We start from the raw sequence: 17,914 nt of genomic DNA on the forward strand, positions 1-17,914 counted from the left end.
ACAGGACCGGCCCCAAAACTGAGCCCTGTTTTGCAGTGTTTTAATTCATTTCAATACTATTTTCTATTGAGTTCTGTGCCCTCCTTTTTCTTCAGGGAAGAGCTGTGTGCACACAGGAGACTCTACCTGAAAAAGCCAACCCAGAACTGCAAGGATCAGCAGCTTGTTCAGGAAACTTATCTCCTTATCTTCAGAAAGGACCATTAACCTGCCGTGCAGCAAAAGCAGCAAGAGAGAGTGTTAGATTTCAGTAGCTCAATTTTAATTACGAAAAAAAAAAATCCCAATCCACTCACTTTCTAATTATACTATTTGCCACTATGTACACATTCCCTACTTGTCTGCCTAAAGAGTGGAGAGCAAGCTCTACTTTTTTGTACGTATGCATCTGAATAACATGCTGTTTTAAGTTTACACTGGAAAAGCCAGTGTGAAGTAACTCTCTAGAATGTGCTTCGAATTTTCCTCATGCATACAGGAAACAAAACTAGAGCATTATTTAGGCATGGAAGACCTTGTAGGTTTAAGGTTCAAATTCAAGGTTTAAAATTCACAGCTGCAGATGTAGAAGGAGTGAGTGTGGATTTAAAGAATTTTGTTTACTTAATGAAAAGCCACATATTTAAATCAAATATTAACCTCCGAGTTTAGGATGTGCTCCCTTTGCAGCCTTATGTAAGATAAGAAGTGCTCATGATTTGCACAAAAAAATTGTACTTTTATAAGAATCTCAAACTAGGGCCAGCCTGCATCCTCAAACACCAGGCCTCTCAACTAAGCAAGCAAACCCTCACAGAAAAGTTCTTAAACAAATATCCTGTCCCAGGCTCTTACCTGTATACCTGCAGCAAGAGACAAAATACTTTCCTGTAGTAATCAAGGAAAGGAGCAATATGATCCACAAGGGAAAGGTACTCCACAATCCAAGGAATAGTCAGGATAGAACGTTGATCCCGAATAGATTGTCTCAGAAGCTTGAATACATCCAGTACAGGCAGGGTCTTAATGGACAACAGAAGTTAAAACAGCAGCTTGAAGTTACCTTTTGATACTTAAAGAAAAACTTTATCTATATCATGACTTTTCTTTCCAGGATTTCATCTTCTGTACAAATAAGAGGTGACTTTCTGGCTAATGAAAACATTTCTTTGCACACAAGCAGAGTAAAAACCACACTATGATGGCAACCAGGGGTCCCACTGGGACTTTCAAAAGTAAGGCTGTAAGCCTGACTATGTATGAGTGGAGTCAAGGTCTACCCCTGCCTCCTTGCATTCAGATGACACACTCTAGGAGATGGGTGCGAAACTAACAAAAACATTCCTGGTAGCTGGATTTTACACTATAAATACAAGTCGTCTTAGCTAGGTCAGAGTTCTGGTATGACAGCCCCAGATTACCAGAAATAACAGAAGACTTGAGTACCTCACCATTAGTGCATTCTCTCTCTTTTCTAGCTTACACAAACTCTTCTTTCCTTTATTCCCAACCCCAGAATATGCAGTAGCGGTACAGAACAGTATAACATCATCTCAGGAACCACTGGCTTGCTTTGAAAGGGCATAACTATTCATAATCCCCTCCTTGGATTAGAAAACCTGCCTGTCAACCAAAGGCCGCGTTAGATTTCTTAAAAGAGTTCGGTTTCTTACTTGGTTTCTTAACGCTACTGCAGAGTCTTGCAAGTCTCTAGTTGGTTGCTCCAAAGTGCGATATGGCAAGAAAACAAGAAACCCCAGGAACTTGGCAAGGAGTCGTAGGCTCAACAGGACCACAGTGAAACGCTTCTTTTCATCCTGAAATGAAGAAAAGCAAGCTGGGGCAATGCTACCCTAAACTGGCAAAGCAACTACCTACACTAAACTTCCATTCTCTTCGTGCAAAAGGTCCACATAGCTTCATCACTGCTTTTAATAAAGGTACGTTTCCAAAATACATATTTATCAAGCATTTTAAATTGCTTCTGCCTCCATGGCTTCACTTATAGCGAGAAGAAATAAATTCAAGAGCTTTCTAAAACAAGCAGCTGCTCAATCACATCTTCGTATTAACAACTTTGGAGTCAATGAGAGGGCACAGAGCTGATCTCATGTTGCCTCCTTTATACCATTACTGCTCTGCAAGTTTTCATGAACCTTTGGCTGCTACTTTGCTAATAGACTATAAGCTATGACACCTCTGACAGGCACAGATCAGTGAAGAAACATCTGAACAGGTATGAATAGGCATGACTACAAACTAATTCTAACTAAAATCTTTCTACGTGGAAAAGTAACAAGGAACTATTGCAACTGAGTGCAACAACCGGACTCGGTTATTTCATTGATCTAACACAGGGTACTAATAACCTAAAAAGAGGCTCGCACTTCTCAAACTATTGTGCATCATCTCTTATGACACAGTTCTGTGAAGCACCCTGAAGTATGCAAGTAAATGGCAAGGGGCTCAGACATCCATAACCAAGTTGCAGAGTTATGACAAAACCAAACGAAGAAGCTCTTGTCCTGCAAATACAGCAGTGGAAGCTACAAGTCAACTCACAATCAAGCCAGTAATTCTTTAGGTACAGGAACAGTTCAGGGAAATTTCTGCCAGATGTGTTCGCAAAAAACAAGCTTACCTGTTCATCCATATCTGCTTCCCCATCACTGTGCTCATGCTCCACCAGAGTAAGGCCATCCAGTTCGAGTATCTTCAGGCACAGACTATCCATCAGATGCTGATTGAACTGGTAACTTCAGCAAAAGATGATGATGAGTCAGACTGGGCTGAAAACAGCAGTAAAACCTCAACTAACACACTGCAAAATTTCAAGCTTGTCTCATGAGTTGTATCAAGCATCAGCAGACATCCAATGTAACAGATTGAAGACAAGCAAGCAGGGGACAAGACTAGTACTGGCTGAATCCCTTCTTTTCTGCTCTTATTTTGTACTTCTTCAAACAGACGCTATTTAGCAAGTCCCAGCATAAGGACAATAATACGGATCTGTCGAAGCAGGAAGCTGTAAAGTAACTGAAGATTCAAATCTCCCATAGATCACAACTCCTCCATGCTGTGGATTGTGAAAAACTCATTAAACAAAACCATGAACCTGGCTTCATCCTCTAACTCCTTAGCTTCATGCACTACCACACAAGAAACACTTGGCCAGTCCAGTACCCTTGCATTGCACGCCTTGGCACTGGGAAATGCTGATGGCCTGTGACAAGATATTATGGTTTTATAGAAGGAAGATTATTACCATGTAGTCTAGCCTAATGTAGCACACAAACACACGCTGTGCTCCAGACAGAACCTGCGTATTAACACGTTCACTGTGCGTGCTGGCCAAGAACACTAAGTGTGGTATTATGCAGCTTAAAAACATTTCTGATATGCTCTGCCTAAGTTACACCATGCCCCAAGCTCTCCGGACAACTCCCTGCTGCTCCCCCGCTGCAAGAGCAACATGCTGGTGTTCCCCACTCGCCCACACACTTCACCAAGGAAACAGCAACCACAGGCAGCTAACCTTCCTGCGCTGAGGATGAAGTCCCTGAAGAACTGCTGGCACCCTGGGAATGAAGGGGGTGGACAAGGTCCTCTGATGCTCTGAGGAACGATAAATCTTTCCTGCAGCCTCTTCAGACGGCTCAAATTATCAGAACCCAGCATATTAAGGACATCCTGGTCTGGGGTGTCTCCCCAGCTTGCGCCACCTCCAGTAGGACCTTTACACATCTTCAGGAGACAGAAAGAGTAGCGAGATGGAAAATTTGTAGTAAGGCATCATTTCACTTCATCTCTCGCCCCACATATTCTCCCTTCCTCACGAGGCTTTGTTTTAGGAGTAATCCAAGCATGGCCTTTTCAGGCAGCCCACTACAGAAGATTTCTTTTCCTCATGCCAAAACATGCTACCCACCTTGGCCATAAACAGCCTGGAGATCTTGAGAGATGGAATTCCGATCCTATACATCTAACTTGGGCACATCTAGCAGACTACATCTGGATGTGTGGAGAGCACACCTATCACTCGCATGGCTTCATGAACCACTCAGTAGGATCTTTAGCCCAGTCTCCAAGGACCATGATACTGCACCATGCACTCCCAACCAGATTTTCCTGGAGTCTCCACAGAGTTAAATAAAGTTAAAAAATGAATGCCCCCCTCTCCCAAACACATAGATACTACACAAGACTCAAAGAATCACAGAATTGCAGAACTGTTTGGGTTGGAAAGGACCTCTTGGATCATCTAATCCAACCCTCTTGCTCAATTAGGGTCAGCTACAGCAAGTTGTCCAGGACCATATCCAATTGGGTTTTGAATGTCTCCAACAGACTGGAACTTCACAACCCCTCTGGGCAACCTGTTTCAGTGTTTGACCACCCTTACAGTAAAGAAGTGTCATCTTGTGTTCACATGGAATTTCCTTTTTCTCAATTCCTGTCCATTGCCTCATGTGCTGTCAGTGAACACTACTTAGAAGAATTTGGCTCCCTCTTCTTCATTCCCTCCCATCAGGTATTTGTACACAGTGCTAAGATAACCTGGAGCCTTTTCTTCTCCAGGTTGAACAGTCCCAGCTCTCTCAGCTTCTCCTCATATGAAAAATGCTCCAGTCCCTTAATCATTTACGTGGCCCTGCACTGGACTCGCTCTAGTTAGTCTGTATGTTTCTTATACTGGTGAGCCCAAAACTGGACACGGTATCCCAGATGTAACCTAACCAATGCTGAGTAAAGGGAAAAGATGACTGCATACTCCTACATCTAAGTCAGGATAGTTTTAATGAGAGATACTAAAAAGCAACATTTAGGTATGTATATACCAAGCGAACAATTACTAGGTCCATTTATTCCAAATTGAGCATCGTCCTCTCCCAAAAGAACATCTTGTTACACTTCCCAACCTTTAAATTATCAGGCCTCGACACAAATCCTCAGTCTAGGTTCTTTTTGGCATGAGTATCATAATATACACAAGATTCTGCAAATCACTTTCTGGTCAGACACATCAGATTCATTGAAGACTGCTAGTTATCAGTTTAAATCTTTGGTTACGCTTGTGAAACCCTGCAGTCTTCATTAAGAAGGCACAGATATAAAGGAGAAATACAGTACCTAGGACTAATTAAGTCCTGTTGATGCAACAAAGTCCACCTCACCTCTTTCCCACAATCTCCCTGAACACACACATCAGACAGGGCACTGATGCAAATTCAGACTGGACACTAGAGGAATTTTCAACATTCCAACAGTTTGCAACTTCCTGGCAATGTGTGCGGGCTTATACTTAAGGCGGGGTTTTGTGTCTATTTTGCTATCCAAAAGGAACCCACCAATAAGCCAGCCATTTATAGAGAATACAGTGAAAATCTATACTCCAGTCAGAAGCATCTTTTCGTTTTTCATTCCTTCAGCTACAGTGAAGTCAGATGATGCTTGAAACTGGCCAAAAAACCCCTGTAAATTACCACAGCAATACTATATCAAAAAGAGCCTGTTGCAGCATTACACAGAAGAACTAGAGACTCTTTGCAGGTAGTACACTTATGTTGCTAATGAACGTAACTGGGAACCTCTGCATTAGATACATGTCAAAATAGATCCTTAAAATTTCTAAAAATTGTAACTGTTCTAAAATTAGAAGGTCAAAGTAAATAACCATGAAGAATTAATTCTTACAGCTCATGATGTGCTTAGTGTGCCTTATCCCTGATTTACTCAGAGTTCATCAGTAACTTATCACTGATATGTATTTCTGGAAAAGGAAGGAAATTCCCATCCTGAAGACTTGGCTCTCCCAAAAAAGTTTCAATAGGAAAATCTCAAAGAAACTTGCAAGACACAGTTTGTTTTCTCAGACCGAGGAAGGATCAAATCAGCTTTGATGTACATCTTCATAAAAAACCCAAATCATTTACCTGGATAAGCTGTTTCTGAAAGAGCCTGGCAAAATGGCTGTGGTTGCAGGTTGCAGATAGATGAGCCATCATGGCCCTGTGAAGGAAAATATCACAAAATGCTGACTGGATCTCTGTGGTACAAAAAAGTGTTTTAACCTCAAACTACACTGAAAGCATAAAATAACTGCTTTTAAGAAAGTTATCACCAAAGGCCACTGCATCTTTTTAACCAGGTTTCCCAAGCACCAAGCCCCATCTGCTGACCGTGGAAACAAAAATTCTCCCCGAGCACCTGCAGAGCAAACAGTTCTAGAGATAACAAGACTCTCTTCCTTTCCTGCAATAATGCTGTTATTTAGGAAGAAAATTAACTCATTCAGCTCCCACTCTCCCCTGTGCAGAGCAGTGAGTTGAGTTCACACGTATGCAAGTAAGAAAACAGCAATAGCAGTACTTCTGATGCCCAAAGAGAAGGAAAATTTCTGAGTTTAAATCTCAGCCTTGTTTTGCTCCTATGGTGAAATGTCACCTTCATACACATAACTTGGGTAGGCTGGTGGTTAAGACTAACACAGAAACCCACAAGGCAACTGCTTTCAAAACCATAATAGTTTCTTTATATATACTCTATTTTGATAAAGCAATAAATGAATAAAACAGTTTGCTTTCCATAGAAAGAGACACAGCTGTCTTGTTTTCAGAGCCAATACACTAGAACCCCCTAAAATAATTAGAAGAGTTAAGAGCTTCTGAACATATTATAACACAGTTATCCACACTTCAGAGGAGTGGGGCATTGGAAACATGAAATGCACACAGAAGCGTATACAATGAAAATGTTCAGACCACAACATACTACTTGTGAGAGTGCTTCTTTCTGTGATTATGAACAGCGAAAGAGCTACACCAAGATTGATCAAATTAGGCCCTTGCCACTTATAGCTTGTTTCTTTAAGATAATAGTTGATACTTTTAAATATAGAAACAAGTCTACATGGACAGTATCTTCCAAGAAGCACAGCTCCCTACAGATCAGTGCAGAAGACCATTAGGAAGAACATGGAACTTAGGATGCTGAGTCTAGTACGCTGCACAGGCAATTCAGCTACATTAAAGAGCTAGCTGAAGTTGTATAAGACTCCTACCTGATCTTGTTGCCCAGAACTCTTTCGAAGTCCCAGCCAGTTTTTTCATGGTTATCCTCCCATTCACGCAGCAGTTCATAAAAGATATCCCTGTGAATCAAGATATTAAGGGTATGAATTCCTACTCGTCAAAATTTGAAGTAACAACAACTGAATATTCAATCGCTCCTAAGTTCCCCAGCAAGAATCTACCTCGGATTAAATAACTCAAGCCTCTAAGCATTCAGATACCTTTGCAAAACTCATTAATGTTAGTGGTACTTCAGCGAGTTTCCATTTTCCATGTCTTTGACAGCAAGTGCTTAAGCTTGTTATGCCCAAGCTCTGACGGAATGACCAAAACACCCATTATCAGACATACTGAAGACTGAGAGGCAGGAAAGAATAAGCCACATGAAATAATACCTATGAGGAGAGAAAAAAGGACCAAGACAACTTGCCATTCTCCCCTCACCCTGTTGCTGCAAGCATGGAGGGAGGTGGCAGGAAGAATAAAAGCATACCAGATTTATACGCAGAAGCAATCCAGTAGGGTGACACACTGTACTGGCATTTACCAGAAGTCTCAATAACTCCTGAAGAATTAGGCTGTTCTTCTCTAAAGACATTAAGCATTTAGCTCCTGCAGTCAATACGGACAAAGACCTTTTTTTTTAATTTTTTTTTTTATTTTAATAGAGTGAAAATCTCAAGATTTTTCTACAGCATGTAGCATACATGAGACATTCTTAATATCCTTCGCTCACAATCATGGAAAGATTATACCCTGTGAGCCATACAGTAACAGTAGAAGAAATTTACCTTTGTTTCTTAAATATGTGAAATGCTCTGTCACTAGGAAAGTTGGAGCGATTGTCAGTTTCTGGCTGGAAAGAAACAGACTGTACAGAGCATGGCAGCAGGAGAGACACCTGTTAAAAATATAAAGGCAGCCATTAGACTAATATAAGTCCCTGATTTATCCAAAAATCTGAGACCTAGAAAAAGCAGGGAAAAGACATGATGAGGAAACCAAGTATCACTAGTTGAGTTGTTCAGACACTAGCCATTTTCCAAATGCTAACTGCTAGTAAACACCAACAGTTGTACAACCTGCATTACACTACAGAGAATGACTTAACATTGTGAGTGGAAGCATCTCGTCTCTCTAAGAAACCTCTGCAGGATAGATTACAACCAATATTGATACAGTGTGGAAAGAAAGATCTGCAAACAGCCAAAGTGTACCTTCTATATAGGGTTCCAGAGAATGCAGGATAGTGGCTGGCAATTCCTGTATTATTCTTCTTTCTCCTGTTCGAAAAGCCTATGTCTTCAAGTAACAAGAGACCTTTATTTACAGCTTTAACTAAAAAGCTCAGCTATTGACATGCCCTAGTCTCAGAAAGTACCCTGTACTTTCTTTGCCAAAAGCAATTTCCATTTTTTAAAAGATGGATGAAACAAGATACAAAATACATTAAAGCAGGCATTCCTACTATCCAGCTTTAGTTCCCTAACTCAGATGATTAGATCAGGAAAACGGTTTTCACAGGCTGCATCGTCTCCTCTGAAGCTTCATTTGCCTAAAAGAAGCCTGTAGCTATGAAACAAATCCACTTCTTCCAATATTGCATCTAACCGATAGTTCTTCTGGGATGCTTATTAGATGAGCATATCAAAAGCAAAACTTGACCCCGTCAAAGTCGCTGGTTGAGGTTAGGGCCTGGAGCACAATGTAAGGCTAGCCAGTGGCGATTCATGGCTAGTAATCATTGGACCTAGCAATTCACTCACCCACTGACAAGAAAAAAAAGTAGCTTTCAGACACTTGCCAAAGATGAGATGACAAGATACTCAAAGTAGAAGGAATGAGATTTAACATCAAAGCCATCACAAATAAAAAAGCAACAACACAAAGGTATGAAGCAACATCAGTTGAGGTCTGCCAATTTTTACCTTGGCTGTGCTGCTTTCATAAGCCTGCCTGAGCCTCTCGTGCAAGGTAGGAGAAAAAGATGCAATCCGTTCGTTTTCAGCCAACAGCTTCAGCGTCCCCTTTTCTAAACGGGAAATAATTCTGCCAAGACAACATGGATAAAACCCACAGACAGACAGACATAAACAACATGTGATCAGACTTAAAGAAATGCTTACGCTCATTTTTTATGAAGACTACCAAGCAAAGAGTTCTAAGCCCCAGGCAACCCAGCATCAAATCCTACTGGCATCTGTAAGGCCATTTTTTATTGCTCTCATCTCATGGCTTTCCCATTCTTGCATAATCACACTGAAGTTCAGTAGACAGAACAGTGCAAGGAAAACTCACAGACATTCAAATCCAGGCCAATTCGTATGTTTTGAGGGAAAATTAACAACTCCATGCCTGTAAGTGGCAAAGCTCTAAAATCCAAGCACACTTGCTTCATCTCTCACACATCTGCAGTCACAAGCAGAGGCAAAAAAAACCCTCAACTCACTCATACTGATAATCCAAGATTTGAACAGCAAAATAAACACAATTGTGCACACTTCGGAAATGCTGAATCCCTGATGCATCTAAGAGGAAAAAAAAGAAACATGAGACAACAGCACCTATCACCACTTACAAACTAAAAGACCAACAATTAGCTCTCAAGGAAAATAGGAACTGCCATATCCAAAAACAGTCTCCCAGACCAGTATCCAATTTCCAGAAGTTCCCATTCCCTGACACCGGAATAGACAAATCCTCCCATCCCTATCCTTCCTATACTAAAGGCAACTGAATTGTTCAATGCTGTATGGGAAAGATAAGACTCCTTCTCAATGTTCTGGCCAACAGTAAGCAGATCCAGGACAAAAAATAGACCAACTGCAACCAGTCATGAGCTGCTGTTCCCATAGCCGGAGACTTCGTGTTCCTCATTCAGGACACAGCCCTAAGAATCAGTGAGTGGCAAAACAAAGGTCAATCAAATAGGAGCATTTTGGGGGGATTGTCTCATCTTAAAGCCACTTTTTTGGGGTTTATATCCATATCAAAGCACTAACTGCATCAAGTTTAAGTCTGAATTTGCCAAAAAACAAACGCAACAATTACGTATCTATATAGATGGTCCTGTGCACTTGTAACCTAACCTTAAATTTAAGAAGCACATAGCAGATCAACAGCACTTTTGAGTTGCAAGGACCAATGGAGGAGAGACTTTAGCATATCTGTACTTCTCTCTGAAAGTCAGTGTTAGCAAGTAGCTACAGCAAATCTCACACAATAGCAGAAAACTAGATTCAAACAGTATCTAGCAACCTCGCTCTATCATATTGTGGAAGCACTTCCCATGTACGCATGATTTTTGTCAGCATCTCAGATGAGTCCCACAGTGGTAATAAGGCGCTTTTTGTGGAATTTAAAACTAATTGTCCAAGCTAAAGGCAACTACTCTATATCACATTATCATTCCATGGAAGTAACATTCTTTCCGCTCAATACTATTACCTTTACTGCTTTCACTGACTTCAAGGTCATTGTCCCCTTCTTCTGCGGTAGAAGTGCCTTTAGATGTCAACAGCTGCAGAACAAAAAAGAGCTCCAGAAAAATATTTGGTACCAGGTTTTCTGTAAAAGAGGAAATGAGATACTAAAGGTGGATATTCCGTATTGACCTGCTTTAATAAATGAAGGTAAAAAGATAGATAACTGTTCTATGGCACAGTCAGCAAAGAACTCCCCACACACAGCTACAGTGTAAATCAATATGGGAATTACAGGAAAGATGTATTAGGGAAGGGTCTAGTTTCAGATAGGACCATACAACATCAGCCTCCTGCAGCTCAGAGTACTGCATCAGGTTAATCTCCTTCCCTAAACTTTTACCTAGTATCCATTTATTTTAATAACTGTGTTGGCTTAGTTTATTTTTCCAGATGTTATTTGTTTGTACACTGTAACTGTCCCACAACTTTCACATCTCATAACCTCCCCCTCACAATACACATGCAAGTTCAAAGCTCAAAGAAAGGTCAGTCTCACATCTCACCTGCTATACATGATGAATAGAGCTGCGCCAGACACTCCAACTGTTTCTTGCAGGAAACCTTAGTAGGATTTGCACAGGTCACCAGATGGCTTTCAGCAAGTGTAGCTAGGCTTAGTAGGAGTACCAGGATCAAGAGATATCCCTGCAGGAGAAGACGCCTGGTGCAGCAGTTTGCATCTGAAATTCAAGAGCAGCAACATACTACGTGACTGAAGATGATACACAGCAGACACGCAGCCAGAGGAGGTCTTTCTCTTGCAGTCTGGCATGAAGGAATTCCTGCAATAACTAACCATATCATTTACACTGTCTAAAGCTGCTTTTAGCCTAACAGTAATTTAACTCAACTTTCCCTTAATCAGAAAGGATCTTGGGGCTAACAATCAAAAGACTCAAAAGAATCACATTCAAATTCCAACTCTGCTAAAACAGTGTGGCACTTTGACCAAATTATCTAACTAACCTATGTTATTGCTTCTCACCTAAACTGATATTTGTTAAGGACACGGAATCTGTTAATAGACCAGGTCGTAAAAAAAATTTTTGCACGTACAATTTCTGATAGCTAGGCACTTTACAAAGTCTATGAAAATAAGGTTCACATCCGTACCTTCAGATATATTTGTAAGTTAACAACGCCCTGAGAAGATCCAATACCACTAAATGAAAAGGCAATGCAATAACTGACGAAATCCCATACGACACAAGGAACAAACTACTTTAATTGCTGGATTCTCAATCAACAATGATCACTCAGTTAAATACATAGATATTGTAAAAAATAAAAAATATACCTACAGAGGTCATCCAAAACGCAGCAGCAGAGTGGCATACGTAAGACACACAAGAAGCAGGAAAAAAGCCAGTAACAGCAGTATCAAATGATTGTTAAAGATCCCAATGGAACATGCACACTTGGCACATCACACCACTTCTTACCACTTTGTCTCAAAAGTAAAATCTTTAAAAGTCACTTTAAAGGCTGAGGGGCAGACAGAAACGTTTTTAACTGCAGCAAAGAACTTTTTCCATTGGCCTATTTCTAGCGGAACTCCTGCGATGAAGAACAAATTAGTCCCAAAATGGGAGCAGAAAGGTTATTTAGTATCATCTCCCTTGCAATGAACATAAGCACCCGACTAACAGAACTGAAGAAAATTACTTACTAAGTACTTTGTAAACGCACCAAGGTAAGACTCCAACAATGTAGTTAGACTCTGCTTCATTTCTGCCTCAGTGTTGTCATCTACCTCAGCATGAATTTCACCTTTTGCCCTTGCTTCAAGTGACCCAGTTGGCTGGAGGCTGCGTTAGTTTTGTACCTCATTTCACCACTACTGAGGACCCAAGAGCAGCTCCTAGCTCTGAGCGCCAAACACTGCCCATTTCAAGCGTGATGGGTCAAATGAGATCACTTCACAGACAAGATCCATCCCACATATTGCTATTTCACCTACTTTATTTTATTAGTGGGACATTTCAGGTAGATTAGTGGGACATTTCAGGTAGAATTCAGACTGGAATAGGTGCTTCATGGAAGTGCACAGAGGCAGGTTTGAATCCGGAGTTCTGTTACAGGTCCGGTACAAAGAGTAACTCATGAGACTCTACTGGGTCTGTTTCAGCAGTTCTCGACCCACTGAAGTGAATTGCAAGGCTTAGCAGGAAAAGAATTCCACCCACATGTCCTGAGGAGTTTCCCAAAGAACAAAATCTGCAAAGAACAGCAACAGTTCTGTCAGCAATTATAAACGATAGTTCCTCTACTACTGTGCTTTGCTTTTTTCCCCTGAAGTATCAATCCTCACAGACTAACAGCGATATCATTTTACAGAGGATGAAAGTCACACAGTAACTGAACAACAGAGACAAAATTAGAAGCTCGAATTCACCTCATCTCCCAGCATACATAATTTTCAACAGATAACTGCAGTAGTAACTTTTAAAACAGAATGTCACGCTATCCATGTCCTGTTTTCTCTGGCTGCAAGCTTGTATTAGTCTGCCTACCTTACAAAATCATTTACACTTTCCCCACATTTGCATCATTAACTCATTTTCTTCAAATCAGACTACGCCTTCCATCACAGGCACAATCTTCAAACACAGCCCAGTGACACCAGCTCAAACCCACTCGCTCCACCTGTGCAGTCTAAGGGAAGCTGCTATCTAAGGAGATAACCACGTGTGCAAGCCCATGAAGAGGCAATCTTATGAAAGCAGTGAGGACTGACTAAACTTCTGAAGATAAAGTGAGGGTCATTGTTCCAGAGTTAGCGCACTTCCAAAATGACAAACATGAGCTAGCTGCATTAATATCCTAGTCTGATACCAAAGTCACACTTGGTTTTAGGCAAATTATAGTTTAAGGTCATCAAATCTGTTTTGGATATTCTTCTGGTCATTTCCACTCTGATGTTAGTACCATCTTAAGACAAGAGAATTAAGAATCAACACAAGCCTGTCTCCAGCCTGCTCAGACTGTACCGTTCTTTCTTTAGCATCTCCCTCTCCTCTTGAAGGCTGTTGCTTATCACAGATGTAAGGCTTCCTTCCTGGACAGTAGTAAAGGCCTCGAGGCTTGACCCAGATGAAAACCGAGCAGCTGGAGACTGGCTGACAGGCGTGGAGGTGAAGCACATCTTTGGTTTTGAGAGGGGGCGCTCAGCACTTACAGGAGTTGGGTTGATTCGCCTTGATGGTTTGCTTTTGCTGAAAAAGTGAGAAGCGATTCCACTGAAATCAAGCTAAACCACAGAAAAATTAGGTCTCAGGACAGACAGGCATGCAACTCTTCCAGAAGAACCTAATGCTAAAATAAAACGGATATGGAGTCAGGATATTGAATTTCTAAACCGTACATATAGTTGCGGACTTTTTTCTGGTTACTGAATAAAAAGTCACAAAGCTACAGACTGCTAAAAACAGCCTGCTGATCCTTGCTGCAAAATTAATTATCAATCACAGAACAGATAACACAGCGCCACACAACTCTTCCAAACATTTCTAATTTGAGAGGACAGGATATGCCTCATTTTAGCAAGAAACTAATTCACCAGCAGTTTCTAACACGACCATGAGGGGAAAAAAAAAAAAACCCCCAAAAACCAAACCAACAAAAACCATCAAGCTGCCATTGTCTATCAGTAAGAGTCCAGGCTCCTGAGTTACCATAGGCCCTTTAAGTTTAGGGAAACCCATCCTTCCTGCATAAACTACCTAGATTTGTCCTTCAGGAAGAGGCTCTGTAATGCAGTAAAAGACATACTGGAAATAAGATACAGGAACATAAAGCATTATACTTCTCAAGAAAATGCTGGTTGCTACATATTAACTGCTATGGTGTTCTCAAAATTGCTATAGCATTGGCTTCCAACCACTCCGTGACCCCTTTCCTCACTCTTTCTCCTAGTTGGGCCTAGCGCAATTGAGGAAGAGAGACTTACTGTCTATGCTGGAAACACACCTTATCTCCCTTGGCCAAAGCATCATCTAGACCCAGCATCTCTACAGACCCACAGACCTACCAATTTTCAGCTGGAATTTTGCATGTCCAACTAGAAAGTCCCACTTTCAGACACCAGTGCCTGATATATGGAGCAAACAGACTGACATGAGGTAATGAGGATTTTAAAGAGTAAAACCTCAAAGAGAAAGAGAAAAGGACTGAGGCAACCACAACACAAACAGCTGCCCAGAAGCTAAGCCAAAGTCACCAGGGAGACCAGGGCTTGCTGCAGACCAAAAAGAATACAGGCATCAGCTAGCTATTTTGTCCGTGACCACACGGCACAAATGAAGCTGCATGCTAACATCTGTTACCAGAAGTCAGAGAACGTCAATCCAAAAGCTTTTTTGCTAGCTCCAGTAAAGCTGAAGAGCCTTCCAGGACTGCTCTTCATTAGCAATTGCTATTGTGTTAAATGAGAAACGTGAAGAGCCAAGATAATGCTGACTTGTTAGAACGTGCAAGGACAAAGATGTGGTCAGCTTTGTATCAGCTGTCTGTGCACCGGTAGGCAGCATCACAAGAGAAAGGCCTAAGAGGCATCTCGGGTGAGTTCACAGACTGGAAACCTGACTACCTGTTGAAGTAATATTCCCCTATATGGCAAAGCAGTTCTGACTAAGGAGCCCAGAAGCCAGCCCCCAGATATTGTTTATTACAGCATCTTCTCTATCTGGACACGCACGACAGGATGAGCTAATCAAGGAACAGTACCCTGCAGCACAATCCGAATGAGACAGACTTGCTCTTACTTTGTCCAGCCAGAGGCAGCACCCATGGGCGGAAACTCCTCCAGGTTGTTAAGATTTAGCTGGCTGGGTGGGGATCTGGCAGAAACAAGAGGCACTTCACTCCGCTTCCTTCTCCCTCCGCTCCACGATACACTGTCATTCTTTCCATCTTCCTCTTCAGCAAGGGAACGCCCCAGATCCCGAGCTACCTGCCGTCCAGAGGCACTGACTGAGCTGTTGCCTTTCCTTCGGCCTCGTCTCGCTGGCAGGGCTTCAGGCGTGGCTGTAAGGAAGCTCCCCAAGCTCGCCTTCTGAGATGACCGCTTCTCACCGTGGTTAAGCACAGGGCTGTACCCAAAGCTTGGGCTGCTACTGGAGACCATGCTAGGAAAGTCACCACAAGGGCTAGACAGGTTTGACCCAGAAAAGGAAGAGGAGCCACTGGATACCACAGCAGGAGAAAAGCTGGTATCTGTGGTGCAGGTGGTCACCGAAGTCCTTTGGGAAAAAAGCTGCACTCGGCTGCTGGTTGTGTGGCCTGCCCTCCTTTCTGATCCTGTCCTTTGGCTCCCGTGGGCCTTGGAATTAGGAGTTTTAGCAGGAGTAGAGGGTCCGTTAGTCAGGATCTGGCTGGTCTGCTCCCTTAAAAAATTTAGCAGAAAAGGCACAAAGTCTTTCTGAAGCAAACTAAGAGATACCAGCTTGTCATGGATGTGGTTCTCCTACAAGGAAAGAGGACAAAGCATTAATATAAAGATGCTACCTGATTCTTTCTTTCCATGTGCCCAAGACTCATTTAAGTAGTAGCTGTGGGATTGCAATACACGATAAAAACCAACATGACTTGTCAAAGCAGGTCACTGAAATTCAAGCAACCTTAGCGCTAGAGATCTGAAACTCAGCCTCCACACAAGCCATTTTGGCAGAAGTTTTCAGACGGAGTCATTCACTTTGGTCTCCAACTGGGAAACAGTTCCATGGAAACAGTTCCATGGAAACAATACTTACTGAAGCTACAGCCAGGGAGAACTTGGAGCAACTGGCACCCCTAAGTCCAACATTTCAAAGACATCGACACTGATGCAGCTAATTCTAACAGAAAAATCTAAAATCTGCAACTTTTCCGTCCCCTATTTGTCTATGAACGCCACCTGCTTCCACAGAGGGGTGCTGTAACAACAACTGTTTAAGCACTTCGAGTCCTGCAGTGCCAAATACAAGACCAAAGCTGCTCTTCCATTTCAATTAAATAATTTTGCTCTCTTGAGCCTTCACAGAGGTCTAAACAGAGACTGGGCAACTTCAAGGCACATGAAGTTTATACTTAAGAAACTTAAACAAAAAAAACCACCACAGACTCAACACATTTAAAATCTAAACAGGTGGTGGTGATCTTACAAGGGCAAATGTAGACAAAAAAGACTTCATGTTACATGCATAGTTCAAAGCTTTGTACACCGGGTAAAATTTCTTTTGTTCCTAACACTGCACCAGGTTTCCGTTTCCTCTCAATGGGATTCAGCAACATTTGCAACAACAGAAGCAGCTCTCACAGGCAGCAACTTATTCCTTACTAATATTAAAATCATTGCACACATATTCCTGTTCATTTATATTCACACTTCCGCTAAATGAAAAGTCAAGAGAGCAAACGCTATTTCTAAAGGACTCTTTTGTATGAAAGGAGGCAGTGAAAGCATGGCCATGACAGGACCCCTACAATCCTCAACACCGATGCTGAAATCTATATTTGAAAGTGTGAGACCAGTTCAGCTTTCTGGAGGAGCATGAGACTCTGACACAGCCTGGATAACAAGCCAAGCAGCCAAGGCTCACTGCTCTAGTACTCTAACACTCAGAGAAAAAACACAGGTCAGAACACAAACCCCGTGAGGTGTCAGAAGACCAACCCCGTGAAGTGTCGGAAGACCCAACTTCTTACTAGCTCCAGTCAAAAACTGCCACAAAAGCTAGAGTAAGACATAGCCTACCATTTCCTCAGGTGCCCCCCTGGGTTTAGCGTAGAGGCACAAAGACAAGATTACAGTCTGTGCTATGCACAAGGTCAGGCAGTTTCTCCAGCTTTTCAGAGCACAGCCTGCTTTTACTCATCTTTCTCTGTGCAAGTTAACAGAGGTTTGGTTACTCCACAGCCGGACAACGGCAACCTGTCAAAAGTTGCCAGCTGCAAGCCTCCCACTTGCTTTCTCACGCTGAAGCAACTGAGCTGCTCCCAGCAGCCAAAGGCAGTTAGCAATTCCCTTGCAAGGCAAGCTTTTCGGTTAGCGAGCAGAGCCCCCGCACCCTCCACCCAGGCAGTGCTAACCGAGCTGTCAGCCTCTCGGACTTCATAACCTCCCCAGCTCTGCTTCTGTGAGCCACAGTTTAGGAAGTACCGGACAACATAAAATGCTGGTCCCTTCTTCCCACACAAGTGTAGGATGACAGCGATACTTGATTAACTTGACATGTGGGTGACAGCAGTGAGCTTTGATTTTAATACTGGGTAATGCGCTCTGAGGGACTCGGGCAGAAAATGCTTTAAATACAAACTGTTTCTTTACATCATCAGTGAAATATAAATGCTCACAGTCCATCTATGGTTACAAATGCTTTTATTACCACAGGAACCCAAATT

General features: G+C 42.1%; 1 protein-coding gene across 1 annotated transcript; it reads right to left on the reverse strand.

Annotated features, from left to right (window-relative positions):
- Positions 1-63: 63 nt before the first annotated feature.
- LOC104072504 (codanin-1-like) lies at positions 64-15,998 on the reverse strand (the record flags this gene model as incomplete). Its single annotated transcript, XM_009576766.1, is given in 15 exon segments — positions 64-208; positions 835-1,001; positions 1,653-1,796; positions 2,621-2,735; positions 3,515-3,723; positions 5,913-5,988; positions 7,040-7,129; positions 7,841-7,950; positions 8,978-9,098; positions 9,499-9,577; positions 10,497-10,616; positions 11,038-11,135; positions 11,137-11,214; positions 13,525-13,749; positions 15,298-15,998. Coding segments are annotated over 15 exon segments (2,478 nt in total), but the record flags the coding sequence as incomplete, so codon positions are not given.
- Between the last annotated feature and the right edge of the window lie 1,916 nt (positions 15,999-17,914).

Source organism: Fulmarus glacialis, unplaced genomic scaffold (genome assembly GCF_000690835.1).
Source record: "Fulmarus glacialis isolate BGI_N327 unplaced genomic scaffold, ASM69083v1 scaffold31834, whole genome shotgun sequence".
NCBI classification, from domain to species: domain Eukaryota; kingdom Metazoa; phylum Chordata; class Aves; order Procellariiformes; family Procellariidae; genus Fulmarus; species Fulmarus glacialis.